Genomic DNA, 17,752 nt, shown 5'->3' with positions numbered 1-17,752 from the left:
ATACAGAAAGAAATGTGCGTACCAAATTGATCTGCCGAAAAATGTCTGGTCCAGTAATCGTCACCGTTTGTGAAGGTCATCTTGTACTTGAGAAACATGCCCTGTAGGTAACAGAAGAGGAAAATCAGGCATAACGGTACATTTCAGTAGTCGGTTTTACCTTTCACTAATGTAAATTCAGAAGGGGGGGGGATACATGCCTAACGAATAGAATATAGAATAATTTTGCATGTTTTGGGGGCTTATCATCCTTACTTGCAGCTGAGAAGTTGAATTGCGAAGGACGCGGCTACAATGTGGTCGGGTCCAAGGCATGTCAAGGTGCCTTAGGCTACCGCCATACGACCCATGTCTGACCACGGAGCACAGCCTGAGATCGAAAGTGTTGCTTTTTGTGGAGGGAGGAAACTGGAGGGCCGGAGAAAAACCCTCGTGGCACAGGAGAGAATCAACGAACAACCTACTCACATATGGTCCAAGCCGGGAATCGAACCAGGGCCACAGAGGTGAGAGGCGAGCTTTTTATGCACTAGCCACCCATGCAAAGTTTTAGCGTAATTGAAGAAACTGTTTTGTAAACATGATCTTCGGCTTTCCACACTTCTATGGAATAAGTGGATATTCCTATACAGTGGAATTAATTGAGGGAATTCTTATTGAGTTAAAAACAGTCAACTGTTGATTTTGATCCCTGTGTTGGTGTAGCTGAATTTGCCAATATGGTTCGCGTGCCCTTGGGCAAGGCACTTTGTCACGCATTGCTTCTCTCCACCCAGGAGTAAATGGGTACCTGTGAGGGCAGAGATGGTTATTGTGATTGAATTAGCTTAAGGTTGCGCCTAACAGGCTGCATGGAGCTGTATACTCCCCAGGGAGCTGAGATGGTATTTGGAATGTTTTATGTGCCGAATGAGCAGGGGTAACAATGATGTAGCGCCTTGAGCACCAGTCCTGTTGGATACGTGTGCTTTATAAATATCCACTATTACTTTTTAAAGGGCCGATTTTTTCCGCGATCACCTTGAAAAATAATTTGTTTCGTGACCCGAGCTGTTACGACTTTTTAGCCTCGAGCCTTGCGCATCTTTTGATACCAAAAACATTAAAAAATTCCGGTGCTTCGCGCTGTGAAAACTGAATTTTCCCATATATATACGTCTTGTACACAGAGCAGAATTACCATTTGTACATATGAATAATTAATTAGCCATAATTCCAAAACCTTTAACCTATTGTCTTGAAATTTCTTGGGTATGTTCATGATGAGTTGCTCTATGCATGTACTGAGTTTCAAAATTGTTAGTCACTCGATGGCCGAGATCCCCCCCCCCCCCCCCCCCCCCCCCCCCGAGTAATGGTCAAAATAACCCGGCCCTTTTAGGGTTAAAAACAAGTCCATACATTTCCAAAACGTTCAGGGTTCTTCGGCTGGATGGACAACTTACCCGTGTCGAGTTGCAGTTGTCCAGGGCCACGTACCACCAGCGCTCCCGCCGGGAGGTGAAGCTACGCCCGGCCCGGCAGTCGTACTTCTCCGTGTCCCCGTAGAATCGGATGCGCTCTTCATTGTCCAACTTGGTCACGATGCAGCCAGACCAGACGTAGGCCGTGGTCAGGTTGATGACCTGGTGGTTCTCGGGCTGCAGGACCGACTCCTTCTGCAGGCAAGTCTGGGCAAAGTACCAACGGAAAAAAAGAATATTCAGTTCGTCCTTGGGCAGTTGCAGAGTGTCGGACATACATTTTGGACAATTCAACGGTGCAATTTGGACAATTCAACAGTGTGCATAAATTGTAGTTATAATCCTAAACTGAATTATAATTAAGTAAGATTTGAGGCTTTGCATGGTGGAGATACTAAATATAAATGAAAGGTTTGCGGAAACACCATGTGCGAATAATTTCTCAACTAAGAGAACGGTTCTGAAAAGAACCAGAGGTATAAACTCGACGTTCCGGTCAGTATGCTCTGACCGTCTTCAGGAGAGTGAAGACGGTCAGAGCATACTGACTGGAACGTCGAGTTTATACCTCTGGTTCTTTTCAGAACCATTCTCTTAGTTGAGAAATTATTCGCACATGGTGTTTCCGCAAACCTTTCATTATTTGGATTATAATTGTGATGAAACGTATCACAATCAAAATAAAAAATTCCCCCTCACCCCCCAACCTCCCAAATCGCTTTTCCTGATTGAGTTTCATGGCTGTATTGCGACCCATTCTAAGAACATTCCTTGTACGCAAGAATCCACCTGTAACTAATCATCTGTAGTTGTCACGTCAACCCAACAATAGACTCAAGCCATCAGGATGAGGCAATTAAGCGTTTCACGGGCTGGAATGATGAGTAGACATGTAATATTCATCGACATCCACACACATTATTATCATACACATACATGTACATGTACATGCATTAAAAAACCCAGTCTTGTACAAGTTTCAATGTAATTATAAAGAGTATAGAGGCACATATAGTTCTGGTCAAAATGTATTCAAATCAAACGGCAATCTTTCGTTGTGTAACAATGATTTTAATGTTTCTTTATTTAACAATGATTTACAAAAGAAATTATTCATCCAATTTTTTTGCTTTACCAAAAATCTGCTGAAAACTTCGTGGTGCTGGGCGTACGCGGAACAAAAGTATTTATTTTTTTACCGAAAATTTTTCAGTTGCATTTAACAGCCGAACTGTTTCCAAAACGTTTAACAATAAGAGGACCATGACTAAAAGGTTTTTACACAATTGGTTGTGTAGTTGTTTGTAAGTTGTTTGCAGGCGAATCGTCTACAAAGCGTGCAACAGGTGATAAAGCCGCCTCCCCCGTGAAGTGGTCGAAGCGAAGCCTCATAAATTCAAGTAGGTCATTTATTTACATGCACGAGCAATAACTTAACACATCACGGTGACAATAGACACCTATTTACCAAATGGCTTTGGTAATAATGTGCACAAGTATCATCAATCTAATAGGAGTGTCAAAATTTATACCGGTAAAGCACAATACTGATCTGCAGTTACCATGGCGATGATGATATAAAATTGAAGCATCTGTACAGTACAGATGAGCGTTGAGCGTTTATGTACAATAAATGTAAGTGTACTCTACAAGTGACAAATGTTAATACATATTATGTTCATGCATAAACAGCGAAATGTCACATGTGTCCATGAATGTACGTACATGTGTGTTAGAATGCAGACTTGCATGACGTGTGTGCAAATATGTAAATAATCCACAAACAATGACAAAATACTAAGCAAACTTTGTACAAGAATTCCGGTATGAGAGAATACTAAATCCCGTTGAAATACATTTTTCATATTGGGTTTTGCCTTTCATCACGAGAATTGGCAATAAAAAGAAGAACAACATGTCACCGAACAGGGAAACCCAATCGCAAGTCAGTCACAAGTAAAAACCAATGGAAGGTTTGATCAATCATTCTTTCAACATTTCAGAGCATTTGTTTAATATGAGAGGTGGAAGGCAAGTAAAAAGAACCCCAACCTGAGATATGAAGGCCTATTTCTTTTATAAGCGATTTTGTCGAAATGACTATGTCGCGCAATGTGTTGTGTCACGCAATTGTTTCGTCCATCATTTACAACGTACATGTACATCAATTCAGGCTAATAGGTTCCAGGTGAAATACCAGTACGTACATGTATGACACATTTTGTTGCATAGGATAAAATCACTTTGAATTGACTTTTTTCTTCTGTAAACTCAGTGTGTTACCTCCCGAGTGAAAGTTGGAAGAAAAAAATGCACTCGGGCGGGACTCGAACCCACGACCTCCTGCTTTCTAGTGCAGACATCTTACCACTTGACCACCGAGGTTGGCGTCGGGGTGATGTAAATCAGTATTAGGTTTTGCCCCAAAACAACTTCGTACGAACATTAAAGTTGCATTCCACATGTTCTGCAGCAATTCTTTTTTTTTTCCTTTCAATAAATTTTTAACATGCGTGCTTTATTCCAACCAAAACTCCTTTTTTTGGGAGGGGGGGCAAACTTTTATAAAAACGCGCAACATTATCGCCCGACAAAGTGGGGTATGTGTAATTTCGGCTTAAAGCTACAGTCCATCATTTGTAATTTGTGCATTTTGTTCGTTTGAAGCAACAAAAGAGTTCAAAATCTAATGAAGGATACTGAGCAACTAACCTGATGAAGTTTCAGCTAAGCTTCAGCTGTACATTCCGAGAAAAACAGCATTCTAAGATCTCAATTTCAAATCCAAAGTTACTGAATCATGTTTTGAATTGTTTTGAATTGCAGCTATACGCGACGCCGCGCACTGATCCGACGAATTATAACAACCGCGCGCGCATGTGCGTCGTTCCAATACTTGTGCGCGCTGCGCTGAATAACAAAACGAACTACTAATTTAAATTTTCCTACGGTGCTTCTTAAGAATCACCGTTGGAAATGCCTTCTTTCGTTGATTACTTCAAAATGACAGCTTCCCAGAAAGAATAATTTCACAGGGAGTTTAGTCCCCTTACTATCTTTCAACCAAGTTTGTTTTTCAACAATAATTACGCCAGTTACTTTTCGGATGGCTGCAAATGATGGACTATACCTTTAAGGCACTCACCTTGAGTTCCACAGATTCTGTGGGATACACAGCAGGCCACTGGTCCGGTTCATCATAATACAGGATCAGGTTTTGTGTGGCAAATGACTGTAATCACAGAAGAAAAAAAAGAAATAGATTACTACGTAATGAGTACCAACTAATTTACACAATGTACTTGTGCTTCCCAATTGAAGCGATTTGAAATTACATGTACAAACATTACGAGAACCTAATGTTTTCTATTGGATGCAATCTCTGGATTTGCGCCATTGTCCATGTTGTCCGATTAAATGGAAATGCGTTAGCGCAATCAGTTGATCTCATAGGAAAACTCAGACTTTACTTCCCTTTGTTAAAAACAATCCTTCGGTGTAACCTTAATCCTGCAAATTCCTTCAATTTGCAAAAAGGATTTTGGAGGATTCAGGGCGGTACATGTTCAATAATATACGTTTGTGGGCTGAATTTTAACTTTAAATCTCTTATATATTGCTTACAAACGCATCATACATTTGTATGAAGTGTGCATTTTACAAACAGACTGATATTTTCCGTCTTGTTTTTCTCCTTTTAAATGTCAAATGCTCCATTTGACAATGAATTTAAATGTCAATTATTGTTTGCCAGTTAATTGCCACACAATACGGTTCAGACGCACGGTGCCAGGGGCAATTGAATAACAGCAGTCTGGTAGGGCGGTAGAGCCCGGACGATAAATCACTCAATAATTACATTATGCGGCAGTGTGTGCAGTATTGTGCAATGTAAGCAAATATATGCACAGTCAAAATAAACACGAACTACATGTGCATCTACTGCACAGGTAATTAAAAGGGGCCCATGTTTATTTATGTACAATGTAATGCAATTTTTTGTAACGATCCTTGATAAAAAGGATTTTATTGTGGGTTGCTTTTGCACCTCTTAATTAATCCACATAAATGACAAAGATACGTGCCTGAATTATTGTCAGCCTGTAAATGATTTGAAATTTAGCAATACTCCATATATAATACACTGAACTTTTCATCTGTCTTATTCAAAAGTGAACAAATTTTGTAGGGGTAGAAAATAGCAATTTAGAAAAACTTAAAAGAAATGTCCATACAGTATAGAGCAAGTTCAGTAGGAATGTCTGACTAACATCAATGGAACGCAGCTAGGATGGTTGAACTTCAAGTCTACTATGACTACCGGTAGTTGGAACCGTTCCATCACTGGTTACCAACAGCCGCACGCATCATAATACACAGCAGGGAGCCAGGATCATGAGGTTTTGACCAGTGTTTGACAGGCGACGTTTGCAAGTTGGTAGTTTTGGTACTCTATAACGTGCCATCGTAAGTTACGTGAACCGCTGGTCGACAAATGGTCCTTGCCTGAACTTGCTCATACTCGTACGCAACAGCTGTTACAAATCCTGAGCTATGTATTTGAAGGAATGAAAAAGAACAATGGTCAGCATTTTACAGTTGTCAAGTTTTCTGTGATCCGTCGACATTGTACATGTACTTACCTTGGGATATTCCACTTCGAATCGGAGTCTCCCAATATCGGACAGAAAACAAAAACGCGCCAGAAAAATCCAATTCTGTTGGAGAGAAAAAATATAGCAAATGAATGAATTGTTAAAAGTTATACGGGGGAGGGCATGTGTCACTTGTCAACCAAATAGATGTCAAACATGAATTCTAATTCTAAAAAAATATCCTCCAGACATGTCATGAATGGGAAAAGAAAGATGAAATCCACGGGACATACATGTAGGCCTATGAAAGACATTTTTTTAAATTAAACTACATGTACCAAACCAATATTAATATTAGGTTTTCCCTTCACTGACGTATAAACACCCAGGTATACTCAGTGTGTTACCTCCCGAGTGAAAGTTGGGGAAAAAAATCACTTGGGTGGGACTCGAACCCACGACCTCCTGCTTTTTTAGTGCAGACGTCTAACCACTCAACCACCGACCTTGCAGGATCGGTTGGCTGGTTCGAATTTGAGGGGTAGCAGCAGGTACCACAATTAAACTATTTATAAGATGGAATTTGCATCGGGGTGATGTATGTATCACTATCAGGTTTTGCCCCCAAACCACTGCGTACGAATTTGAAAGTTACATTTCCCATGAGTTTTTATAATGGCACCATTTTCTTCAACAAATTCGATTTTTTTTTTCTCTCAATACATTTTCAACATGCATGCTTTATTCCAAAAAAAAATAAAAATATTGGGGGGGGGGCATCTGCAACCCTCTGATAAGTAAAGATTTTTATTTTTGGCACAAGGAGATTCACCTTGCGAGTAGACTGGTTATCAGTCTGTACATTATCGATACCGATTGTTGGGTGGGAGCTAACCCTATTAAAAAGAATAGAATTAGGCAGTATAAAAAAATAAACATGTGTTTTGTCCCCGCCCGCTTCCTTTTTCCCGGCTTCCTCCTTTCTAATTGTAATATATATTTTGCACGTGTATTTTCTTTTTATTGTCATTAATATCAATTGTCTTCTAATTTGTTTCCAACAAAATTTTAGCTACACGTAGAAAGGTTTTAATACAGTACATGGCTCCTTTGGCAATGTATGGACACAATTTTGTATTTACTAGTCGAGAACATTGAAGAATTCTATCCGCCATATTGAAATAGAAGCCATCTTGGGAAACTATAAAGAATAAGCCACTTCGGAGTTACTACTGCGCATGCGCACATCAGATTCAACGATTTAGTTTTGTGGATAAATACAGCAGATAATATGCACACAAGTCTATGGGGGATGTGGTAACCAAATCCACATTTTGCAATTGTTCATCGAATCAAAAAGAAGATGGAAACTTTTGTTCACACAAGCACACAAAACAACTTAATCCATGGAGCCATTAAAAAAACTCAAAAGTTTGCATTAACTTCAAAACAAGATCTTTTCTTTGATTTCGTTGGTACCCCACTATGATCATGATTTTGCACGCGTATGGCAAACTGTTTATCCACAAAAGTAAATCGTTGAATCTTGAGGGTCGCACTAAAAAGCGTCAACACAGCGTCAACACAACGTCAACACATGACAGAAGCGTCAACACACCGTCAACACATCCAAAACACATTCTGAATTAACAGAAAAGGTATATAATTGTAAAGCATAGAATAAAAGAGAATTTTCATTGAATTGAGTTTCCATTTTGTTGTTAGAAATATAGTATTTTCATGCGAAAAAATTACCCTTCACTTGCACGGCCGTTGTCCACCATTTTGACTTCGCACAAAGCTTGGACTACACCATTTCAAGTAGGGGTGTGCAAGTAATCTTGTCATAAACAACAGAGGGCGCCTTGCTGCAGAGAGGGACACCAGTGCACTCTGATCTGTGAGGGACCGAGGTTTATTGTACAGCGCTATCACCCTTTAGCATAATGGTATGGTCCGCGCTGCCACTGAGGCAACATGGCAGCCGATTTCGGAGCGGCACGGAGAGCCAATTTTCTTGAACTGAAAATCGCAATTTTCAGACGTTTAACCTATTGATTTTAAGCCAAAATCTTGTTTCTCTCCATACTATATGGGCTACATACTGCTTTTGTCACTTTTAATGCATTTTGGATGTGTTGACGCTGTGTTGACGCCGTGTTGACGCTTTGGAGTGTGTTGACGCTGTGTTGACGCTTTTTAGTATGACCGAATCTTGATGTGCGCATGCGCAGTAGTAGTAACTCCGAAGTGGCTTATAAAAAAGGGCCAGCCTCCTTCATTTAAAAAAAAAAAAAGGCTGGACAAGAAACTACTTTTTGTGGAAAGATTTCCATACATACATGTATACGAAGTTCACTAATTTTCCTCTGTATTGACTAACAAGCCCCCAGATAGCAATTTCATGTCATCAAAGTCAATTTGAGCAGTGAGAAAATACAAGCATTTTCTTAGAAAACACTTAGAATTTTTCAGTCCAATCTCATAGGTTTTGTACACAGGGTGTTGAGTGAACTTCGTACATGTATATGGAAATCTGTCCCTTTTTTTTTTTACTCGGCCTTATCAAGGAGGTAGGAATAGAAGGAGTTAGCACGAAAATCCCCCTGGTTTTAATCCCAATTAGCATATTCCGGGCCACTGTGGTGAGTTATGGGATATCACGCAGCGCCTTGGCATTTTAACGGCCGTCGTTAATCCCCTTGAACGCTATGCCTAATGCTGACCGCTAGCCCCGTTCACTACCGAAGAAGCCTGACTGGAGTATATACTTCCTACCATCCAACAATCAAATATTTACTTTGGACATGCGAAGTACGTTTCGAGCGTAGACACGCTATCGGGGTCTTGTTTTTCGAATGCGCAATAAAAATATTTGTCATGTCATCTTTTGAATGATGAAAAACAGGGAAAATGCAAATTAAACATTTGGCTATGTTACGGGGGGTCAGACAAGTCGACCGTTGAGACAACTCGACTTGGGACAAGTCGACCGTTGAGACAACTCGACCGTTGAGACATCTCGACCGTATGTGCGATAAATGGAAAGACAAGTCGACCGTTGAGACAAGTCGCCTAGCATGTTTTGGGCCTAGTTTAGTACCTAGGGATAGTACCGGGCATTTTGACGGCGGCTGATGGCCATTTGGGAGTGATGACACATGAGTTTTTTTTGTTGCATATAACAGAGCCGATATAGCGCAGCGTGATTGTCCGTGCACATCGTTCGTTTTTTTCAAGGCCACGTGCGCGCATCCCCGGTCAACGTGGCTGTACCGTGAACGATGGCATCGTTTTTGCCGGGCCTGTGCGCCCACAAGTTGCCGGTCAACTTGTCCTTACCGTGCACGGTGACATCGTTTTTGCCAACCCTGTGCGCCCACTTATCTCATCCCTGGTCGGTCAACGGTGCCGTACCGTGCACGGTGACATCGTTTGTGCCGGGCCTGTGCGCCCATTTGCCGCGCCGGTCGACGTGCCCGCGTGCCGGGCCCGGCCCGGTCCTCGCGGGCAGGCGGGGCGCACCGGCCTGACGCGACGCCCTCTGTACATCGAGTATGCCCGCGCCGCACCCGTCATGCCCGTGATCGGTCTTGCCACAGATTTGTGCAACTTTTTCTGCTCCATGTGTATTCATTTCCATTAAGTCGAGCAGTCTCAACAGTCGCGTTGTCCCGAGTCGAGTTGTCTCAACGGTCGACCTGTCTCAACGGTCGAGTTGTCTCAACGGTCGACTTGTCCCGAGTCGAGTTGTCTCAACGGTCGACTTGTCTGACATTCATGTTACGTTGCAATGCTGTTTTTAAAGCCATTGGAAAATGTGTCATTATGTTATAGCATTGGTTGGTTTCATCATGGTCTAGCTCCATGGTTTAATATAGCCATTTTGTATGCTGGTCGGTAACTGGATTGAAAGTTGAGAACGTTTTTTTGTAAGGAAAGAATGTTGCATCCCGACGCCACTTTTTTTTATCACATATCATCTCACTGAAGATCAGTCATTGCAAACAAAATTGAAAAGACATGAATTTAGGACTAAGAAACGTTTTTTAATTTTGTTAGAAAATACTTTGAAAATGTTCTTGACTGACTCTCCATTATGTCCATAGACTTTGTAAATTGTACACAACCACTGAAGTGAAGTGGCATGTATTTAAGTTCTACATAAATTTCTGTTTATATTATAAACAGATTATAAATTATAATCTTTATCATGTTTGATCGTCTGATAAACCTCAGATAAACATGACATGCCTGTATAGTGAAATTCACTGTTTTACCGTGGTCATACACATGCCGGATACATTGTGCTACATTGTGCTACATCATTGTAGTTTGTACATTGTGCTACATTGTGCTAGCCTATTGCGCAGGCGATCATCATAAACAGTGTTTGAGTGTGGTAATATAACTTGGGAATTCAACTCACATCGAACGTTTCTACTTCTCCCTCTATGTACAAGCCGCCAGCAAACGGCACAGAAATCCCAACGAGAACCGTCACTAAACACCACCAGACCATCTTGGGCCGTTTCTTCCAAACACAATCTGCCATTTTGCCTTCATCAGTTCATATTTCTGGGACGGAATTAAAACATCTTCTTCACAAACGGCACCATCCATTTGTTATGCTAAACACCTTCGTCGGTGTCCGTCACTCAGTGAAAAAGTCCACGGATTAAAAGCACGTGGCCGGGTACCACTCGAATTTTACGTGCCGTACGTACACCTGCTGCGCTGACGCATAGTTTACCATCGCCCAGCAACATTCTACACATTTCTTTACTGACAGTCAAATTATTAAGAACGTGTAGTTGATGACAAAATTCTCAACAATAATTCCACCACATACAAACTTCGCGGAGTCGCATAGTTCTAGGGGTAGAAAATAAACACTTTAACTAAATTTTTGTTGTCTCCTCATAAAAAAGAGACTCTTCACTCACTCAAAAAAGAAAAAGAAAGTCGTTTGATGAAAAGAAAACAAACAATCTTTTTTGCCAACTAATCTGCCTTATAAGGAATGTACATCATTGGCTTTTGCTGTAATTTTCAGAAATGAACTATTTGAGGGGTTAGTATAATAGATCAAATATTGTTTAACTGACATGTTTGAAGTTATGTGTTCGAAAATGCTTGAAAAACCAAGAAAAACAAAACTGTTTAAGTAGTCTGGTTCCCTAACTCCACTAAAGATAAAATGGATCAATTTATAGATGTCTGAAAATTGTAACGTAAGGGAACCAGTCTAGCTAGCCTGCACCCGTTCATGAACATGTAACCAATAGCAAACAAAATTTGGACTGAAAAAAAATTGTTAATTTGGAGCAGAAGTTGAAAAATAGTTAGGTTTTCCAACGGTGCAGGCATGCAACTTTTCCTCGGATCAGCTGATTTCCTCTTTTTTTACTTCCCATGTGTGCCATTGAAAATAGAAAAACACTGTACAAAGTCTGGGGAAAATTTGAATTTCCTCTTTTTTGTGATTTCCCAGTTGCATGCCTGACGGTGGTCGGCTGACCACCGTTGGAAATGTATACAAAAATACAATTTTCTTGAAAATGACTCGACACCAGGTGCCATAATTTTACAGGATGCTTTAGACTGTCATTTACCAACATCCTGTAAGGTATTTCGTAAAAACTTGGTCGTTCTATTTTGCGATGTTTGCAAATGTTGTATATTCCCTTTAAGGAAAACATTACAAAGTTTCAGCATGGAGGTAGAATTCTCAAGCCCTTGCCCCTAAACTTCGGTTCTGGATCTGCCCTTTGTTTAAACGAGTAGCCATAGGCATGTAAGTATATATACAATGAAGCTGTCCAATAAACAACAAAGTCGTTCTTATGCTTCTCATGTTTGTTTTTATTACATTTAAAAACCCAAAATTAAATACAATCTGTCCATGATAGTACTGATGTTACTGTATCAACAAAAACATCATCTACATGTATGACACTTATAAAATATAATTCTAGCGAAGACAGTAAATGATTTCCCGCCACCAAGGAATAAAAAGAGACACTATTAAAATGAAGCTATAGAAAAAACGAAATCAGTTTTTTATAGCTAAAAAAATTGATTCACAATTTTAAGTAATATTTGTCATCATTACTTTCTCCCCCAAAAAAGAAAAAGTAAAGAAAAACATTTAATCACAATACAAAAAAGAAAAAAAAGAAAGGAATCACAATATTGAAAGTAAGTGAGAAATATTTCATTGCTTCATTTGTCTATAAATAAGTGTTAACAAAAATGCATTATCTCATAAACGTTTGACAATTCTTTGAATTTAGTCAAGTTTTGGCAAATGTTATTTCTGGCTTATAAATATACATGTATGTCACTTATGATACCCCAAAAAAAATTCATATAAACTAACTGTCACTTAAAAAAAATCACAAAATTATCAATTTTGAAAAAACTTGCAGCTTTTAAGTCCACATTACCAAACACACACTAACACGTTTGTTTATGGTGTAAATTGAGGATTTTCTTTTGTTCATCTTCCCTTTTCCTTTGTGTGTCCTTTTTTTCGCAACAGCTCTCATTGGTTTTGTAAACGTTTTCCAACCGAGGAGTCCTCAATTCAGTTTCTGACCTTGTTTCACTGATGATGTTGCACGTGTGTGTCCTCGATTTACACCATAAACAAACGCACACTCACGTTGAATGTTTTTCTAAGTTAACGCCACAATTTTCCAAATCTGAACAAATTTGGACAATTGGTAAACATTATTCTGCTCCTTACATTGATAGACATTTTAATACCGCAGCAAGCACTGTTTTTTGACGCGGGCTATAATTTAAAATTGTCACACATATTAATTCACATACATGTATCATATGAGCAACAGCTGAACAGGCATATTTCTTTCTTTTTTTCTGATCACACACTTATTATTTTTGTTAATGTCATAAATGTTCGTATGGTAAGCTAATGAACCATTTGCACACACTGTCTTTGTTTATACAGTCGACTCTCGTTAGTACAAACTCTGTTAATACAAAATTCTGGTTATAACAAACATAGAGCCTTAGTCCCGACTGTGTATTTATGTGCACAAGGAATGGGACTGATGTTCCTCTTAATACAAAATTCTGATATAACAAACAATTTGGCTAGGTTCGAACGAGTTTGTATTAACGAGACTTGACTGTATGCTTCCAGAGGCCCTGTGTAAGGCTGAAAACCACATCATTCATTATTCACACAATGTTTGTCTATGATTAAATGTAAAGTACATGTGTAGTATTATTTTCTTTTCTTTTTTTGTGAATTTTCTTCACTTCAAACAACACAATTGCTCGACATCTTGAGTAGGGCTAAAAACAAGTAACCCGTTGAAGTTTCGGCTCTGTGGATGCTGTAAATTTATTTTTTTTTTAAAGAGAAAATGTAACAATTGTCAGGGGCTTGTATTTGGATTCCCTTGGTATGCACATAAACCACGTCCAATGATTGTTTTCTTCCGAATAAAACCATTTCGGGCGGAAAATTTTTAAAGGGTATTTGGTAAGCAGTTAGCATGGTATACATGTACAGCATGCTTATACGTGCCATTATTTCGAGTATATCATCCTTAACAAAATGAATTATTTAAATTGCTATTTTTCTAGCAAAATGTTGTTTACTTTTAATGAGACACTGACTGAAAAAAAGACCAATGTCTAGTGGAATATCAATTACTGTATAACTTATTCATGGCCCGTCAATAATTTAGCTCTCGCTGGGCAGACTGGTTCCCTCTCTCACTTTAATAGAATCAATAATGTGGGGACTGGGAACCAGTCTACTTGCAGGGAGGACTGATCTGTCTGTGTGCTATTGAAAAGCAACCTAAAATATTAAAGCTTTTATTTTTTTCAAGAGGTCACACACATCCTCCATAGCTAGAAAGCTTTAATTTTTATTTGTTCAATTGAAACACTCACAGGTCAGGGGAAAAAAAAGAAGAGCACGGACATTACGTCTTGAAAGGCAGAATTTGCTAATTAATTACGACACAACAGAATGACCACATGTTAAACTTTACATATCTGGACTGTAGAATACATAGGTTTAGCTAGCCTTGGTCAATGCTCTCGTCGTTATTCGTCCCGTACGCGGTCAATCGTCGGCATATATCCTCACGCGTTATGCACATGCATGTAAAAATACAGCGCAAACAGCGACCTCACGCGGCCACTATTTTTATGCAAATCAGTTGGAGACGATGTCGAGCCTTGGTTCAATCGTCCGTGTGAATTTTTGGGGGGGTGGTGCTCATTATGTTAATAGCCTTAGCTGACCTTAAATGTCGTTTTCTTATTGGTCGATCGTTGCGTGGAAACTTGCATAGTGAAACGTGGCACCGTACATAATCCATACACGAACACATTGTGTGTCTCTGCACACGGCACCAATGCACAAAAACTGTGGTTCCTGTCACGTCTGCAAAAGGCCGAATAGCTGCAAATAATTTGATGACGTCCGGATTTACCAAGGTGTGATTGGACACTCCACATATTAGCCCTGCCTACATTATCTGTATTCACATACGAGGTCGTGCGCTGGAAATCTAGCGCAAAGTAAAGAAAAACATAAGCTTTGACCGACGATTGAGGATATATGCCGCGCCGACGATTGACTGCGTACGGGACGAATAACGACGAGAGCATTGACCAAGGCCAAGGTTTAGCACAAAACTATTTTGTGCTGCAGTTCATTAAAATTGGCACCTTGTACATAATTTTTTAAAAAAGGCAGAACAATTCAGGAAAGACCAGATTTTTGAAATTAGTAGCCAATCAGCAATCTTTTGTTAAAAACTTTTTTAAAATACATGTTCGTTCTTGTAAAAAAACTCGCTATTTATATGATGGACTTTCTGTGTAAATTCAATGCTGGGTTTTGTCCACTGCAAATAAACACAGCATCCACGTACATGTGATCAGTGTTGTCCAACAGCTTTCGAGAATTGTTTGTCCAAGTTTACTCGGGTTGGACTCCAACCAGTGACCTCTGCGCCATGAAGCAGGTCATCAGATTGAATCAGTGTTGTGCGAGTCCAGGACACTGATCCGAGTCTGCCTCAGGTTGCAATTTTGCTCAGACTCGACTTGAGTCATCATATTGGCAAAAGACGACTCATGACTCGGACCTGAACCAAATGACTCAAGACTCTATGCGAATTCGAACCAAGAGACTCGAGACTCGGACTCGATTCAAGCAACTCGACTACAACACTAGTCCAAGTCCCATCTAAGAGCTTGTTATTTATTTCTCGTAAGCCCCTGGCAAAACCAAATGCTGAACATGTAATAATCATGTATGTTAATCGTTCCTATAGACTACAAGTGCATAATTCCCTCTTGAATGGCCAAAAAAAAAAAAAAAAGGACAGTGCAACAATGCACTTTTGTTTCAGGCTTTTTTACCGTCTTCATGAGCTGTATTACGCATTAACGCTATTTCCTTACTGAGTTTTACTAAGAGCAGTACCAAGTCCACCAAAATCCATCACTCTTTCTGCATCACATAATGCTTCAGGACCAAATCCACCAAAATCCACCTCAAATGCACCACTGCTATAGGTGGAGTGTAATGGACTTGGTACTCATGGCTTGCCTACCAAAATCTCCCAAAATGGGGGATGGAATTTTATGGAGTTGGAAAGGTTAGGGTTGCGGAAAGTTTCAAAAAATGAATTTGAGACACCCAGGCACTTGGGCTACTTTTTTTTTTGCAGCAGAAAGCACATAGTGTTCAAGCAATCCATAGATAATACGTCTTGCTGGTCCAGACTAGTGTCCTCATTGTACCCATCTCACTCACTGAGTGACTGTCATCTTAAAGCTATAGTCCATCATTTGTAATTTGTGCATTTTGTTCGTTTGAAGCAACAAAAGAGTTCAAAATCTAATGAAGGATACTGAGCAACTAACCTGATGAATTTTCAGCTAAGCTTCAGCTGTATATTCCGAGAAAAACAGCATTCTAAGATCTCAATTTCAAATCAAAAGTTACTGAATCATGTTTTGAATTGTTTTGAATTGCAGCTATACGCGACGTAGCGCACTGATCCGACGAATTATAACAACCGCGCGCGCGTGTGCATCGTTCCAAACCTTGTGCGCGCTGCGCCGAATAACAAAACGAACTACTAATTTAAATTTTCCTACGGTGCTTCTTAAGAATCACCGTTGGAAATGCCTTCTTTCGTTGATTACTTCAAAATGACAGCTTCCCAGAAAGAATAATTTCACAGGGAGTTTAGTTCCCTTACTATCTTTCAACCAAGTTTGTTTTTCAACAATAATTACGCCAGTTACTTTTCGGATGGCTGCAAATGATGGACTATAGCTTTAAATAATGAAAGGTTTGCGGAAACACCATGTGCGAATAATTTCTCAACTAAGAGAATGGTTCTGGAAAGAACCAGAGGTATAAACTCGACGTTCCGGTCAGTATGCTCTGACCGTCTTCAGGAGACGGTCAGAGCATACTGACGGAACGTCGAGTTTATACCTCTGGTTCTTTTCAGAACCATTCTCTTTAGTTGAGAAATTATTCCCACATGGTGTTTCCGCAAACCTTTCATTATTTAGTATCTCCACCATGCAAAGCCTCAAATCTTACTTGACTGTCATTTTGTGTTAAACACTGGCTAGAGGCTTGTGAAGTGAGCTGGGCAGTGCTATCATATAGGATTACCTGTAATGCCAATGATATGGGTTAAATCCGGCCCATTATGTAGACCATGTATGAACAGACTTCCAGTGAATAGTCATTCCGAATCAACTGAATAGAATTTTGTGCGCTCTGGACACACCTTTGACTAGGTTTGCCTTTTTTAAACAATTTTCGTAAAATTGCAGAATGCACAAGATGTTTAAAAATGCACAGGACAATTTTTTTTTTTTTACTATGGCTGGCATTTCTCTCAAACGCAATCCCTGAAAAAAATACCTTCCACACTTTTTGGTCGCTTTTTACTATCGACGTTTTTTTTTTTCCCCTAGGATTAGACATTTTATACCTTGTAAGTCTTTTAACAGGGGAATTTACATACATGTATACCGTACATGTATTTGTAGTGGATTCTATGAAAATCTGCAAAATATTGTTGTACAGCTGAGCTTTTGAAATGTCAGGTTGTTTTCCCCACACACTTTGTTTTATAGTCATCAATGTATAAAAAAACACACACTACTTAAAAAGTTAGAATAACTTTGTTTTGGCACAAGTTTCAAATTGAAAACAAAAATTCCAATTGTTAGCTTGACAGTCTTATTTTATCTGTACAAGTTCTTTAAGTTGCTTGTAATCAACACGCTGCCTATAATAAGTTCTCAAATTCCAATTTTTATTATTTCAAATGAAAGGCAGCTCCACGAAGATTTGACGCAGGTTGTTCCTGCCTCTCCCCGCCCCCCCCCCCCCTTCAATTTAAACTGTGGTCATCGGCCTCACTTTTCTCTGTGAACACATCACTGCTACTGTGTGCAAGTCTTGTTCCACAGTTGATTGTACCCGAAGCATGCGATCCGAGGGACTCTCCCACGAGCAGCCAACAGGCGGCAATGCCGCTTCCGGGCAGAGCGGGAGACGTGAAGCCTCGTTGTAACAATCACAGAGTACAAGCAACCTTTTTTTTTTTTACACGTGTAATAACGAACAGTCACCACCTTTTGTAATATTAGGTTTTGCCC

The 17,752-nt window shown here is 39.7% G+C and overlaps 1 protein-coding gene and 1 long non-coding RNA gene across 6 annotated transcripts in view; one reads left to right on the top strand and one right to left on the bottom strand.

Moving 5' to 3' along the window:
* LOC119735775 (transmembrane protein 145-like) overlaps positions 1 to 10,696 on the bottom strand; it is a 30,266-nt gene extending 19,570 nt beyond the window's left edge. For all 5 annotated transcript variants that reach the window (XM_038209697.1, XM_038209698.1, XM_038209699.1 and 2 more), the window contains exons 1-5: positions 10,488 to 10,696; positions 6,107 to 6,181; positions 4,609 to 4,695; positions 1,446 to 1,670; positions 23 to 101 (exon numbers count right to left, since the gene is read on the bottom strand). In XM_038209697.1, the coding sequence (XP_038065625.1) occupies positions 23 to 101; positions 1,446 to 1,670; positions 4,609 to 4,695; positions 6,107 to 6,181; positions 10,488 to 10,613 (592 nt within the window). In that variant the 5' untranslated portion in view covers positions 10,614 to 10,696. The remainder of the gene's footprint in view (positions 1 to 22; positions 102 to 1,445; positions 1,671 to 4,608; positions 4,696 to 6,106; positions 6,182 to 10,487) is intronic.
* Positions 10,697 to 11,902: 1,206 nt separating this feature from the next.
* Positions 11,903 to 14,793, top strand: LOC119736074. Its single transcript, XR_005272270.1, has 2 exons — positions 11,903 to 14,118; positions 14,734 to 14,793. It is a non-coding gene; the product is annotated as an uncharacterized LOC119736074 (long non-coding RNA).
* Positions 14,794 to 17,752: the final 2,959 nt, after the last annotated feature.

The sequence above is a fragment of the Patiria miniata genome, unplaced genomic scaffold, assembly GCF_015706575.1.
Source record: "Patiria miniata isolate m_02_andy unplaced genomic scaffold, ASM1570657v1 HiC_scaffold_29, whole genome shotgun sequence".
Classification (NCBI taxonomy): domain Eukaryota; kingdom Metazoa; phylum Echinodermata; class Asteroidea; order Valvatida; family Asterinidae; genus Patiria; species Patiria miniata.
The sequence above is the reverse complement of the archived record's forward strand: the minus strand, read 5'-3'. Positions and strand labels throughout refer to the sequence as shown.